The sequence below is a fragment of the Dreissena polymorpha genome, chromosome 12 (assembly GCF_020536995.1).
Source record: "Dreissena polymorpha isolate Duluth1 chromosome 12, UMN_Dpol_1.0, whole genome shotgun sequence".
NCBI classification, from domain to species: Eukaryota; Metazoa; Mollusca; class Bivalvia; order Myida; family Dreissenidae; genus Dreissena; species Dreissena polymorpha.
This window is the reverse complement of record NC_068366.1, coordinates 53,535,738-53,549,994: the sequence shown is the minus strand read 5'-3', so window position 1 is coordinate 53,549,994 and position 14,257 is coordinate 53,535,738. Positions and strand designations below refer to the sequence as shown.

Sequence of the window (14,257 nt, the reverse complement as noted above, 5' to 3'; positions counted from 1 at the left end):
TTTTCACACTAAGTGTGAAAGTGGCATTGACCTTTGACCTAGTGACCCCAATTTCAATGGGGTCATCTACTGTCCAAGGCCAATGCACAAGTGAAGATTCAAGCCAATCGGTCAATTTGCTGACGAGTTATTGATCGGAAACAATTTTCACATTAAGTGTGATAGTGACCTTGACCTTTGACCTAGTGACTCAAATTTCAATAGCAGTCATCTATTGTCCAGGGCCAATGCATATGTCAAGTATCAAGCGAATTGGTTAATTGGTTGATGAATTATTGATTGGAAACGATTTTCACACTTAGTGTGATAGTGACCTTGACATTTGACCTTGTGACCTCAATTTCCATAGGAATCATCTACTGTCCAAGGCCAATGCAAATGTGAAGTATCAAGCCGATAGGTCAATTTGTTGATGAGTTATTGATCGGAAACCACTTAGTGTGATAAGTGACCTTGACCTTTGACCTAGTGACCTCTATTTCAATAGGGTTCATCTACTGCCCAAGGCCAATGCACATCATGTGACATGTGACGTATGAAGCCAATTGGTCAATTCGTTGACGAGTTATTCATCAGAAACTATTTACACACAATCGGTCAACTCGTTGATGATTTATTGATCGGAAACAATGTTCACACCTAGTGCAATAGTCACCTCGACCTTTGACAAAGTGATCCAAATTCAATAGGGGTCATCTACTATCCAAGGTCAACGCACATGTGACGTATCAAGCCAATTGGTCAATTCGTTGACGAGTAAATTATTGGAAACTATTTTCACACTAAGTGTGATAGTGACCTTGACCTTTGACCCAGTGACCCCAATTTCAATAAGGGTCATCTACTGTCCATGGCCAATGCGCATGTGAAGTATCAAGCCAATCGGTGAATTCGTTGATGAGTTATTGATCGGAAACGATTGTCACACGTAGTGTGATAGTGACCTTGACCTTGTGACCCCAATTTCAATAGGGTTTATCTACTATCAAAGGCCAACGCACTTGTGAAGTATCAAGCCAATCAATCAATTGGTAGACGAGTTATTGATTGGAAACGATTTTCACATTTAGTGTGATAGTGACCTTGACCTTTGACATAGTGATCGAAATTTGAATATGGTTAATCTACTGCCCAATGTCAATGCACATGTATAGTATCAAGCCAATCAGTCTATTCCTTGACGAGTTATTGATCAGAAACAATGTTCGCACTAAGTGTGATAGTGACCTAGACCTTTGACCTAGTGGCCCAAATAAAATAAGGGTAATTTACTGTCCAAGGCCAATGCACATGTGAAGTATCAAACCAATCGGTTAATTCGTTGAGGAGTTATTAATCAAAAACAATTTTCACACTTAGTGTGATAGTGACAATGACATTTGACATAGTGACCCTGATTTCAATAGGGGTTATCTACTATAGCCAACGCACATGTGAAGTATCAAGCAAATCGGTATATTCGTCCACCAGTTATTGATCGAAAACGATTTGCACACTAAGTGTGATAGTGACCTTGACCTTTGACCCTGTGACCCCAATTTCAATAGGGGTCATCTACTATCCAAGGCCAATGCACATATGAAGTGCCACGCCAATCGGTCACGAACTGGTCTACTGACATTCAGACTTCTGTACCGACAGACAGACCGACCGACATCCAGCAAAACAATATACCTCTTCATCTTGGACAAGGGGCATAAAAAATCCCATATTGACAATTGTTAAATGCATATAGGCGTCCGTTTAAATAAAGCCTTAATTCATTCTACTAATTATTTACTGTCGTGTTATTATATGATTTCAATATCTCCGTTCAATAATGTGATTTTCAATATATTTTTCCCAAAAGATGGAATATTTCAAAGTTGTTAATGTGCTTGATTTTACTGATATTTGATGAAAGTAAGATTTGTCATGTCAATGTAGGTGCAATTAACTGGTTCTAGTTCAGTCAACGATTTTGATTTTATTTCCAGTGATCTTCAATGAATATCACTGGAAATAAAATCAAAATCGTTGACTGAACTAGATGAATTTCATCAAAGCAGTGTTTACAGTGCTCCAGCTAAGATTTTATAAGAGCATGATGGCTATTTTGTCACAAGGGCACTTTTGAGCGCGTAGTCTTTTGTCAAAAGGGCACTTTCGAGTGCGCAGTCGTAGCTGGAATGTTCCCTGTTGCATATTCGTTTATATATAATTAATAATTGTTATAATTCATCATTTCCATTATTATTAAACCATGCTTATAACAGGGGTCTCGCGAGTGGGCGATTTGTTCGCCCAGGGAATATTAATTTCGCACATTAATTTCATGAAGGCGAAGTAACCTCTTCCCCTTTAAATGATTTAGTTTGTGCCTGATATTGATTGATTAAAATCAATTTGATGTGGAGAATTGGACACAGGAGGATTCTCAGACATAAGTTGCTCCATTTACAGGTCATGCAAACATGAACATTCAAAAGAACAGTCTGGAGCTTTTATACTTCTTAAAATTGTTCATAGATGATGCCTTGATTAATTGCCTTGTTCTTGCTACAAATAACTATGCTTAAGCAAACTTAAATGACCCATTGATGGGCAGAGGTAACCTAGCACTGGCAATAAATATGGGGCTCATTTACAGGTCAGGTTTGGAATATCTGCTGTAAAATGAGATTTTAAATTAATTTTTAATTTAAAACAAATATTTGTAACAAAATATTCATTTGATTTAATGTTGAATTCATTAAAATTAACAAGGAAGTAAAATGATTCTGAACATTACTTGTTTGTTACAATGAAAGTTTATTTCATACACCTGTTCAGGAAAAAAAAATTATCAACAATCAATGAGAAATAAGAAAAATGTAGGTTGTATACACTAAACTTATCTTATTGTATAAAACAAGTGAATAGTTGATTGAACGCTGAACAGAAACCACTCATCCTTTAAGTTTCCCCAAAATATACGTAAAACTAAGATCTATGACGCAAATGTACAATTTCTTCCAAAGTTGTTACCAATTCTCCCTATTTTGGCTTTAGGGAGAAGTAACTTCTCCCTAAATTTTGAGCCTAGCTAGACCCTGCTATAAACGTCTACAATGAGGAATAAATTAATAACAATGAAATACAGGTTTATAAACTATTACTAGAAATGGCGCAGCAGAGGCCGATGCGTATCCCCACGCCGCATGTTTGACCCAGAAGTTCCCCAGGGTTGGTAATGGGGCAATGCATAGTTGAGACTGACCGTATTGTCATAAGAGAAGTTCAGTATCAATTAGAAGTGAATCGGTGTAGAAATGAAGAAATTATAATAAAAGGCAATTTTGGGTGGGTGTGGCCTATTTGGGCGGGGCGCCCCAGGGTTGGTAATGGGGCCATGCATAGTTGAGATTGACCGTATTGTCTTAAGAGAAGTTCAGTATCAATTAGAAGTGAATCGGTGTAGAAATGAAGAAGTTATAGTAAAAGGCAATTTTGGGTGGGTGTGGCCTATATGGGTGGGGCGCCTCAGGGTTGGTAATGGGGCCATGCATACTGGAGATTGACCGTATTGTCATGCATAGTTGAGATTGATCGTATTGTCATAAGAGAATTTCAGTATGAATTTGAAGTGAATCGGTGTAGAAATGAAGAAATTATAGTAAAAGGCAATTTTGGGTGGGTGTGGTCTATGTGGGCGGGGCGACCCAGGGTTGGTAATTGGGCCATGCATAGTTGAGATTGACCGTATTGTCATAAGAGAGGTTCAGTATCAATTTGAAGTAAATCGGTGCAAAAATGAAGAAGTTAATGTAAAATAACATAAAAATGAGTGAAAATCTCTGACCCGGCCCCGTCCCAACCCCCATAACTTTTGACCCAGGGATCAGATCAAAATTTCAAAAAGTGCAGGGTCGTACATATGCTCATAGCTACCATGTGTGTAAGTTTCAAGGTTCTAGTGCTTATAGTGTAGGAGGAGATAGTGGCCAGGACGGACGGACGGACATACGACGGACAAAGACCGGTCACAAAAGCTCACCTGAGCAATCAGGTGAGCTAAAAATATATCAAACAGTTCAACAAGCTTTTATAACTGACCACTGATATTAACATCTGGCATACAGCAAAGTGAGAGGGTCAGTAAGCTGAGTGGTAAATAGTTACACACTGCAATGATCAATATCTGGGGTCTAACAAATTCTAGAGCAGAAATAAAAATAGATTGGGAAATATGACTCAGCAGGTTAAACAATGGAGATAGATACTGCAAAATTGTGTACATGTTGTCTTCATTTCAGCTTCTCCTAGTTGATAGGCTTACCATAAGTATTAATGACTAAAACAGTTGTTAATTATGAAAATTCTGTGTTATGAAAAATTAAATAAAACAGTTAATGGTACATAATACTGACATAATAAAACCAAACTTTACTACACAGGGCGCAAATGTTCTGACCAAATTTCATGAAGATTGGGCAACTGAATTAAATAAAACAAGAGTGTTAACTTTTTACTATAGCCGTATAAGGAAAAATGCCCCGCCCCATTGAAAGCCATGTTTTTCAAGCAAACATAATTATTTTCGAACTCATCCAAGATATCATTGAGACCAATCTTCTGACCAAATTTCATGAAGATTGGACAATAAATGTGGCATCTAGAGTGTTAACAAGGTTTAACTAAAGCCATATATAGCCATATAAGGAAAAATTCCCCGCCCCTGGTGGACTTGTTTTTAAAGCAACAAAAACCATTTTCGAACTCGTCCAAGATATCATTGGGACAAATCTTCAGACCAAGTTTCATGATGAACTGAAAATAAATGTGACCTCTAGAGTGTTAACAAGGTCATACATTTCAATATAATTTAAAATATAACTTAAGAAGAACATGTGTCGAAAAATGCGAAATAAGCGAGATATTTTATTCTGAAATCAAAAATGTCTGTACAGTAGAATTCGCCAGAATGTATATCATGCATGTACGATGTGAATCTTAATTTAGTTTAAATGTTGTTTTTAAATTCCTGCAGCAATGTCTATTCATTCGACACACGAACACTTACTCCGATCCTAATAAAAAGACGAACTCTTCGGTTATTGTAAGAAAATATGTACGAAATATCTTCGTCACCATCAGCTCGGGGCGCTAATTTGTCTCTGCTGCATTTTATGAAATTCGTCTTCAATATCTTGCCTATTTTGTGTTATTGTCACATGTATTTATCAATATATTACAATTTAACACCTATAAAAAACGTATAGTCTCGCTTTAATTTCTTGACAAAAGAATGCCATATTGTACAGAATCATCAAACAATAAAAAACATATTCAAAAGTTTGCTATCTTCCAGAATGTAAAACTATCGTTTATAATTAATTCCACTTAATCTTCTTGTGCTTAAAACAAATATTTTTAAAAGGTTGACAACTCTGTCAATTCAACATAATTTTTCATTTTCAGTTACTTCCCTTGACATGATAAACTATATAGTGTTCAAAAGCTGTTATTACTATATAAATATAAGGAAAATGACCCCCCCCCCCCCCCAGCGGCCATGCTTTTTTACCGATCCGAACCATTTTCGAACTCAACTGTCATATTCTAAAAACACATGTTCTAACCAAATTTCATGAACATTGGACCAAAAATGTGACTTCTAGAGTGTTCCTATGTTTTCACTATATACATATAGAGAAAACTGCCCCGCCCCCTGGCGACCACGTTTTTTCACCGATCTGGACCATTTTCGAACTTCCCTTGACATGATAAACTATATAGTGTTCAAAAGCTGTTATTACTATATAAATATAAGGAAAATGACCCCCCCCACAGCGGCCATGCTTTTTTACCGATCCGAACCATTTTCGAACTCAACTGTCATATCCAAAAAACACATGTTCTGACCAAATTTCATTAACATTGGACCAAAAATGTGACTTCCAGAGTGTTCCCATGTTTTCACTATAAACATATAGAGAAAACTGCCCCGCCCCCTGGCGGCCATGTTTTTTCACCGATCTAGACCATTTTCGAACTCGTCCAAGAAATCATAAAAGCCAATGTTTTGACCAACTTTCATGACGATTGGGCAAAAATTGTGACTTCTAGAGTGTTTACAAGGTTTCTCTATAGCCAAATAAGGGAAAATGCCCCGCCCACTAGCGGCCATGTTTTTCAACACACAGGAACCACTTTTGAACTCAAATAAGATATCATTAAGACAAACATTTTGAAAGTTACATGAAGATTGAACATAAAATGTGACTTCTACAGAGTTTACAAGGTTTTTCTCTTTTTTTACCTAGTGACCTAGATTTTGACCCGGCACAACCGAGATTTTATTGGGGCAAAGCTTTTGACCAAGTTTCATGAAGATGGGACAAGAAATGTGGCCTCTAGAGTGTTTACGAGCAAATGTTTATGGACGGACGGACGGACGGACGGACATTCGACGGACAAAGACCGGTCAGAAATGCTCACCTGAGCAATCAGGTGAGCTAAAAAAAACACACTAAATCCTATATATTACAGAACAATATATAGCTAATAGTAGCAAATAGTTAATTTCAGCTGTATATTGATATAAACATCAAGGTTTCATTATTCCCAAATATTACATAACGATATATAGCTAATAGTAACTAATAGTAAATGTTCACCTGTACATTGATACAAGGGCTGTTTGTAAAACACGCAAGTCCCCAAAATGGGCTGTCAGTTGTAGTGGCAGCCCTTGTATGCATACGTTAGAGTATGATTGGCAATTAAAGCCCTTTCACCTAGTCAGCTAAAAATCAATAGGGATCGTCTGACAGACATGATCAGTACCCCTATGAAGTTTCATGATCCTAGGCCTAAGCATTCTTGAGTCCTGAAAATCAATGGGGGTCATCTGTCGGTAATGACTAATGTCCCTGTGAACTTTCCTGATCCCATCCCTAACATGAAAATCAAATCGGTCGAAAAATACATGTTTAAACAATAGCAAAATTTACCTATTACATGTTAATAATGTATTTTTACCTGATCTTCCAGACAGCTGATTTTGGGCATTAATATCTCCTTGGTAGGGATGTTCTCGGTAAGGATCTCCTCGGTAAGGTTAAATTCCAGCATATGTCCTCCAAACACTAACTTTCCACCGAACGAATCAATCACGTTAGATTTCGACACTGACTTGGAGACAGTAAGAATAATTTTTATCTGTAAATAAAAAGGTTTGCGTTAACAGTTAAAACGCTATATGTTATATTTTATGGAACATTATGTATGAAACCATAATAACCATGTAGTTCTTTTCACACAAATAGAGAGAAATAAACAATATGTATCAGAGATTAGGCACTTTCAAACAAATAAGTACTCGATCATGAAATTACCAATATTTCTCATTCAATAAAATGTAAACTTTAATAGTCATATGTCTGATATACCACTTACATTGTCCACCTCTGCAATAGTATCCATGACATCTGTCAGAAACTGTTCGCAGGGCGAGTGTTCGTGTTTGAAATGTCCATCCATGTCATCAAGAATTACTAAGTAATCTGAAACGATAAACGGGAACAAGTGAAATTCATCAGTATTTATAACCAAAGTGAATATCATCTTCGGTGAAGTCATCTTAACCTACAGTAAAACATGGACATTATTATTCAGCGAAACACATACGGTAATATTCAGTGAACCACAGACGGTCATATTAAATGAAACACCGATAGGCATCTTCATTGAAATATAGATACCCGGTTGTCATGTTCAGTGAAACGAAGAAATTCATCTTCAGTGAAACATAGTCAACTTCCGTGAAACATAGTTAGTCATCTTAAGTGAGACACATGCAGTCATATTCAGTGAACAATAGATATTCATATTCAAGGAAACATAGTGAGTCAACGCCACTGCAACAACGACATAAAGCGTGAATAAAATATAGTAAGCAATCCGCCGCAGACGATAGTCAATAATCAATAATGAAACATAAACAGTAACTTGTAATTGCATCCTAAATAGTCACCATAAATATAATATACCTCCTTTTCTCTTGCCGAGGTCTTTTAGGAGGGACATTAGATTTTGTTTCTGGTCATTCACGGAGATAAAGTCACAAATAATATCCTCCATACCCATCTCTTTGCGTATGTTATTGATCATGTTGGATGACAGCTCCTTAACTTCTGTTTTGTCTCTACCAAATGCAGAAAAAATGTCGAAATATTCTATATAATGCCACGCAAAGATGTATGAGATGATAGATTACGAGGAGTTATCTTTGTTATACAGTTAGACGTTATTTACAGTATTCATAAGACCGTTTTGTTCATTAAACCATCTTCCCACAGTTTTCCTTTGCGGACGAGGCGATACTTGAATTAGAGGTAGGGTTTATAAATTCATCGATATTTATTAATTAATTTAATGGTAATAACAAAGATTTGTCATGAAAAGATGGAATACGTGTTGATTTAAATTCGTCACTATGAATAATTCAATACTTACACAATTCTTCTTCATGTTTGACCTTTACATTGAGTCGGAATTACATTGAGTCGAAATGGCGGGCTTACACTAATGCCGATTGTTATGATATCAAATAGCAAAACAGTTGAGAAATGTTTTACAAAAAACGAAATATATGGCGTGTTAAGTGGACATATAAGATGCAAATGTATATGAAGTTTCCATATGTTTCCTACGAATGGTGGTAGGAAAAATATAGCAGGCACGAAACTGGAGGCTCTTACTTTTTACCTTAAATCGTGAACGGTGCCTTATACCAGCGTGACTGACTCTTGTCTTCTGCAAATCTTATAAAAGGCCTTTTCATGAAAACTATTCAAATTGTATAGGAAGGATAAATCGGACACGAAATGGGAGACTCACATTATTAATCCTCAAGTGTGACGTTAACCTTAAGCCGTCGTGACTGACACATGACTACTGCACATCGTCTTATGAACATAAATGAATAATCTATAGTAAACGAAATGTCTTTATTGTACAAATGAATGAAGCGTACACAAAAATGGAGGCTTAAAATTTCAACTTTCCTATGGATAATGCATATTGACTCAATGACCTTATTATTTGAGTCAAGTACCATACTAATATGCGGAAGAGTTAAGGATATAACTAGCGGACACGAAAATGTTACTGAAATACTTTCGAACGGAATGATGGATGTCCTGACGATTTGTTACTTAGACGGAATGACAAAGGGACACATTGATTGACATATTTATGGCATTTCTGTCATCCCCACCCTTCGCGTCGGTGGATAAAACTTGATAACTTTAATAAAATACTCAAGCAAAAATACAAAATACCATAATGCTAAAAAAGCAGCACACATCAACTCGATAAATAGAAACTAAATATGCAAATAAATATATTGATTAAGTTCAGTTCATTTATTCAGTCATTGTTGGTTTTGAATAAGGCAAAGTTATAACCTGGACTCACCTTTGATTGACAGCGACTATATTCCACTGTCTAACGATACTGGTTGTAAGCGAACCAAAACGAAGACGCCACAATATTTGATTTAAGAACCGTGTCATGCCCATTCCTAGCTGTCCCCAAAGAACGACCCCTAGAACAATAGTCGTTTCATTTATCGATGGTCAAAGTGTTTAGGCTTTTTTCAGTAATGAGATTTCGATATACAAAAAACGCTTTAAAGTTAAACACAAGGTTTTTCATTCGAGCAAGTCTTTTAGCCGTATAGACGGTTTAAATAGTTGATTATTCGGGGCAACTATTTATTAAAATAACGTGAATAACCAGTCTGTAATTGTATATTGACTGACTAACAATATGGAGTAGATTTTTCATAGAAGTCCCACTCCTACATAATAAAAACAAGATTCAAGAAGACCTTAGACAATAACGATTGACCCGACGGAACCTAACTGTTCTGGGCAGATAGTGATCACAATCGTTCACTAAAGACATAAACGAAGTTTATCAAACGAAAAGAACACTTTTCAAGTTTTGCAGATGTGTTATTTAAAACTAATGTTTGAGCTTGTTAAGCGATGATTGGGCTAAAAATAACTTAAAGTGTTCAAACAGATTAAGTGTAGCCTTGGAAGGAAAGCTGAACCGCCCCCTGGTCGCAAGTTTTTATTTAAGACTGAACCTATTTGCAAACCCAGTCTAAATATTGTTTAAATTAATGTTATTCAGGCTCTACGCAGATTGTGCAAAAAGGTGAATTTTAAAGAGGTCGCATGACAAACCGTCCAATGATGGTGAACAAATGTGCCAATTATTTAAAAGTCTCACAACAAATGACAAAGTTATGGCTCAGACAAGCTTATTTATGGGAAACTCCAAGTGTGACCTTGACCTTAGAGATATCGATGTACTTCGTACGCATGACACACCGTCCCATGATGGTGAACAAAATGAATGTACCAAGTCATTTTAAATTCTAACGATAAATGACAAAGTTATGGTCCGGACAAACTTTCGGTTTAAAACGCACTAAGTGACCCCGTGACCTAGTTTTTGACCCGGCATAACCCATATTCAAACTTGATCTAGACGTCATCTAGATACAACTTCTGACTACTTTTGGTGAAGATCGGATGAAATTTTCGGGACAGACTGACCGACAAACAGACCTACCGACAAAGTGACTCCTATATAGCCCCCATTACCAATGATAATACTAATAAGATAAGAAAATAAAAGACTTTGGCCTGCTTTTATTTGATATTTTACTATTGTATCTTATTTTCAGAGAACTAAATTTTGTTTTCGTTCGGCATCAATGGACCGAACCGACCCGGATTCAGTCAATGGATCGGGATACGGGGGCAAGTGCTCCATTTTAAATGTCAGCGGTCATAAACATCATTCGGAATGTTTCTTAAAAATCCAACGATAATCGATTACAACTAACTGTAGTGTTAAAAGGGAGACAAGAAGATCTACGTGTAGATCTATGTAAAATTGTAACAGCAAGTCACATGAAAAGAATCGAGCTAGAATCTATGCACGTAGACAGAAGTAGAGTTGATAATTGGAAGATATGTCCTTTGAAAACGACCAGAATCCATTGCCTAAGGATTATGTCAATATGAAATGTAGAGTTCTAACAACTCACCCCCTCAGTGTCAACATTTTAATGCGTTTTTTCGAAGTTGAAGCATTTGTAGTTTTCATGTTTAAAAAGAATGTAGGCTCGAGCCAGATGTGCCTAATAGCAGCTACGCCCTTGTCTACAGTAATAGTATGTTTTTGACTTATTTTTGAAGACGTGTATTTGAAGCCCACATGATGCGTTTATTAAAAAGTATGTTTGGCATTTTAAAACTGTTTCAATGTACATGTAGAAAAAATATATGCATTACAAAAACTGATTGTGCGTTGTTTGTAATGTACCGTCGACATTTTCATTTAATTGACGTTATAATTTTATATTTTGTTAATATACATATACCTTTTGGATGTCTCTCATAACTAGAAACATTTTCCTCTGGGCGTTTCTGAAGAATATCTACGATTTTACAAGACGGCTCCATGACCAGACCTTTTGTCGTCAAATGCAATTCTTCAATGTCTTGCTTATACTGTTCAAACGCCGTTGTGTATGTAACACAGGCTGTAAATGCCAAAACAATAACAAACACTAAGCAATACATATAATGGCACACCGTGAATACCGGTGTCTTGTATAATTTATTGATAAGTTTTAATATTGGTATTAAAATGGAATAAATGAATTTTTCTTACCTGAGTTCTCTTAAGTGAGAAATTTTTTTTTATCTAAGATTGGCCACAATCACTTTTAAATGGAATAAATGCATACATGGCAAACCTTATTCGCAAAGTAAACATTGGAACTTCCTGGTCGTTTAAATTATACTTTAACAGAGTACTTCAAATCACGTGATTATTTAGATGGCGACGTCTATGCCGAGGCAGGTATTTTACGACGTTTTATAACCTTTATTACTTGTACTTGCGCTCACTTTCCAGCCATCTCAACAAGAAGGTTACACGCGTTTATTTCGTATTAATATTCGCTCCATATTTCGACTTTACTCACAGCGAAAATTGTTAGAGCAATGACCTAATTACTGCTCCAATAAGAAAATTTGCGAGAATTAAACTAGAGTCATTTACCGAATGTTAATACGAAGTAAACGCTAAACACCGTTTGACTGATATGATTGGAAAGAGAGCGTCACTTTACAATTTAAAAAAGTAATAAAGGGTTTGACACGGCGAATTGTAACTGTCTCGGCATAGAGGTTGCTATCTTGACTATCACGTGATTATTCACTCTGTTTAAAGTCCACACAATGCGAAAAAATTAAAAAAAAATGTCTTTCACTTGTTTCACTCTTGTAGTGTTAAAAATCTAGACGATATGACCACCAACCTGAATCGCTATGGAAGTTCAACGTCGCTGTTAAGTGTAAAAGGAATTCGACAGAGTCGTGCTGTCCGAATTTCCTTTCCAGACAATCAAAAAAAGCGTGGTATTTCTGGCCAGAGCGTCCATCAAGGCTTTGGATTCGGTTGTAGTTATCATCACCAATGCGAGTCTTTGAGCCCCATAGGAAGTTTTCAAAGTCCGAGTCTTCGACTGAAAACTCTTCGCAAAGCTGACTGATAAGTCTGTCCCACGGATGGACAGAGAACGGGCCCTCGAAGCTCGAGTCCTGTTTGTTTGAAGTGCAGCTCTCGATACCCTTGTCGGCATATTTCGATACTGAATGAAACACATACCTCAATACATTCTGATTGCGGCATTAGCGTATTAATATTTACGTAAACAACTGATATTAACTGCAAGTTGGTGATCGGTATTCAAGTAGTATTGAACGTTAAAAGTTATATAGTTTCTTGTTATATCGTCGCGCATAGTGCCAAGCGTATTAAAAACATTTTGATTTTAATTTTTCAGCAAACTCATTTCCTTACTGTTCAAACAGGTCTGCTCCCACCGCACCAGTTTTAAACAAGAGTTCCGCGGTCGGAGACATATGCCACCCCACAGGGCTTTGACCTAGTGACCCCAATTTCAATAGGAGCCATCTACTGTCCAAGGCGAATGCACATGTTAAGTATCAAACCAATCGGTCAATTTGTTGACGAGTTATTGATCGGAAACGATTTTCACACTTATTGTTACAATGACCTTGACCTTTGACCTAGTGACCCCAAATTAAGAGGCATCATCTACTGTCCAATGTCAATTGGCGTGGGAAGTATTAAGCCAATTGGTCAATTAGACTCATTTGGCAGGTTTATAAATTATCTCCCTTTTAAAGCTTTTGACTTCCCTTGGAGTGTATGTTTTTACTTTTGAAGGATGACCTTGACCATGACCTTTTACCACTCAAAATGTGCAGCTCCATGAGATACAGATGCATGCCAAATATCAAGTTGCTATCTTCAATATTGCAAAAGTTATGGCCAATTTTAAAGTTTTCGGACGGACTGATGGACGGACGGACAGACAGTTCAAATGCTATATGCCACCCTAACGGGGGCATAAAAATAAAACCGAAACAGAAACAGCAAGAGGTTTTGCATCTATATTAGGAGCTATTAAACCAACGTTTCGTTATCGGCTGTTTAGCAGATGTGTATTTCAAAGGTGCACACCTTTGTTGTCAAGGTTAGCTGTCAAGGTTAGCAACACTCCCATTTCTTCTACCAGTTAATTTGTAAATTGGTTATGAACACACTTTATTTAAAGAATGTATCTGCAATTTTAGTGATATAATAAAATGAATTACTTTAATAAGCATTTAATTTATTAAATCATCCGTCAACAATCGTTTTCAATCAAGTGATATTAACAAAACAATCAATCAATATACCTGCCACCGATCCCATCGAGTCTAGCCCTTGAGTAGGCACGCATGAATCCAAATGACGCTTTATTGCTGTGACTGAAAGACGCATTACGGTTACAGTTTCATCACGTTCATGATTTTGGTCATCTTATCTACACAGTGGAAAATTTTCAGACGCTTGACTTCGTGGTTGACCCAACACCAAATATTAAAATGCCAGAGATATATTTTTGAAGTTGAGGTAATAATAATGCAGAACGTATGAATTTGAAAATATTTAAGTTGCATAACAGTAACACGAGTGCTTATTACAAGAATGACTGTTTTAAATGAAAGTACTGCCTTGTCTGGATAATTTGTAAACCTTGATTGGAAAATAGAATTAGATAAATATTTATTTTGCAAAAATACGTATTACATTTGTATAAAGAACAAAATACTAGTAGTGTACAGAAATT

General features: G+C 36.5%; 1 protein-coding gene across 6 annotated transcripts in view; it reads right to left on the bottom strand.

Annotated features, from left to right (window-relative positions):
* Window positions 1-14,257, bottom strand: part of LOC127852782 (uncharacterized) — a 109,935-nt gene that overhangs the window by 88,959 nt on the left and 6,719 nt on the right. For all 6 annotated transcript variants that reach the window (XM_052386743.1, XM_052386746.1, XM_052386747.1 and 3 more), the window contains exons 12-18: window positions 13,824-13,895; window positions 12,374-12,706; window positions 11,429-11,590; window positions 9,442-9,571; window positions 8,013-8,167; window positions 7,420-7,526; window positions 7,003-7,182 (exon numbers count right to left, since the gene is read on the bottom strand). In XM_052386743.1, the coding sequence (XP_052242703.1) occupies window positions 7,003-7,182; window positions 7,420-7,526; window positions 8,013-8,167; window positions 9,442-9,571; window positions 11,429-11,590; window positions 12,374-12,706; window positions 13,824-13,895 (1,139 nt within the window). The remainder of the gene's footprint in view (window positions 1-7,002; window positions 7,183-7,419; window positions 7,527-8,012; window positions 8,168-9,441; window positions 9,572-11,428; window positions 11,591-12,373; window positions 12,707-13,823; window positions 13,896-14,257) is intronic.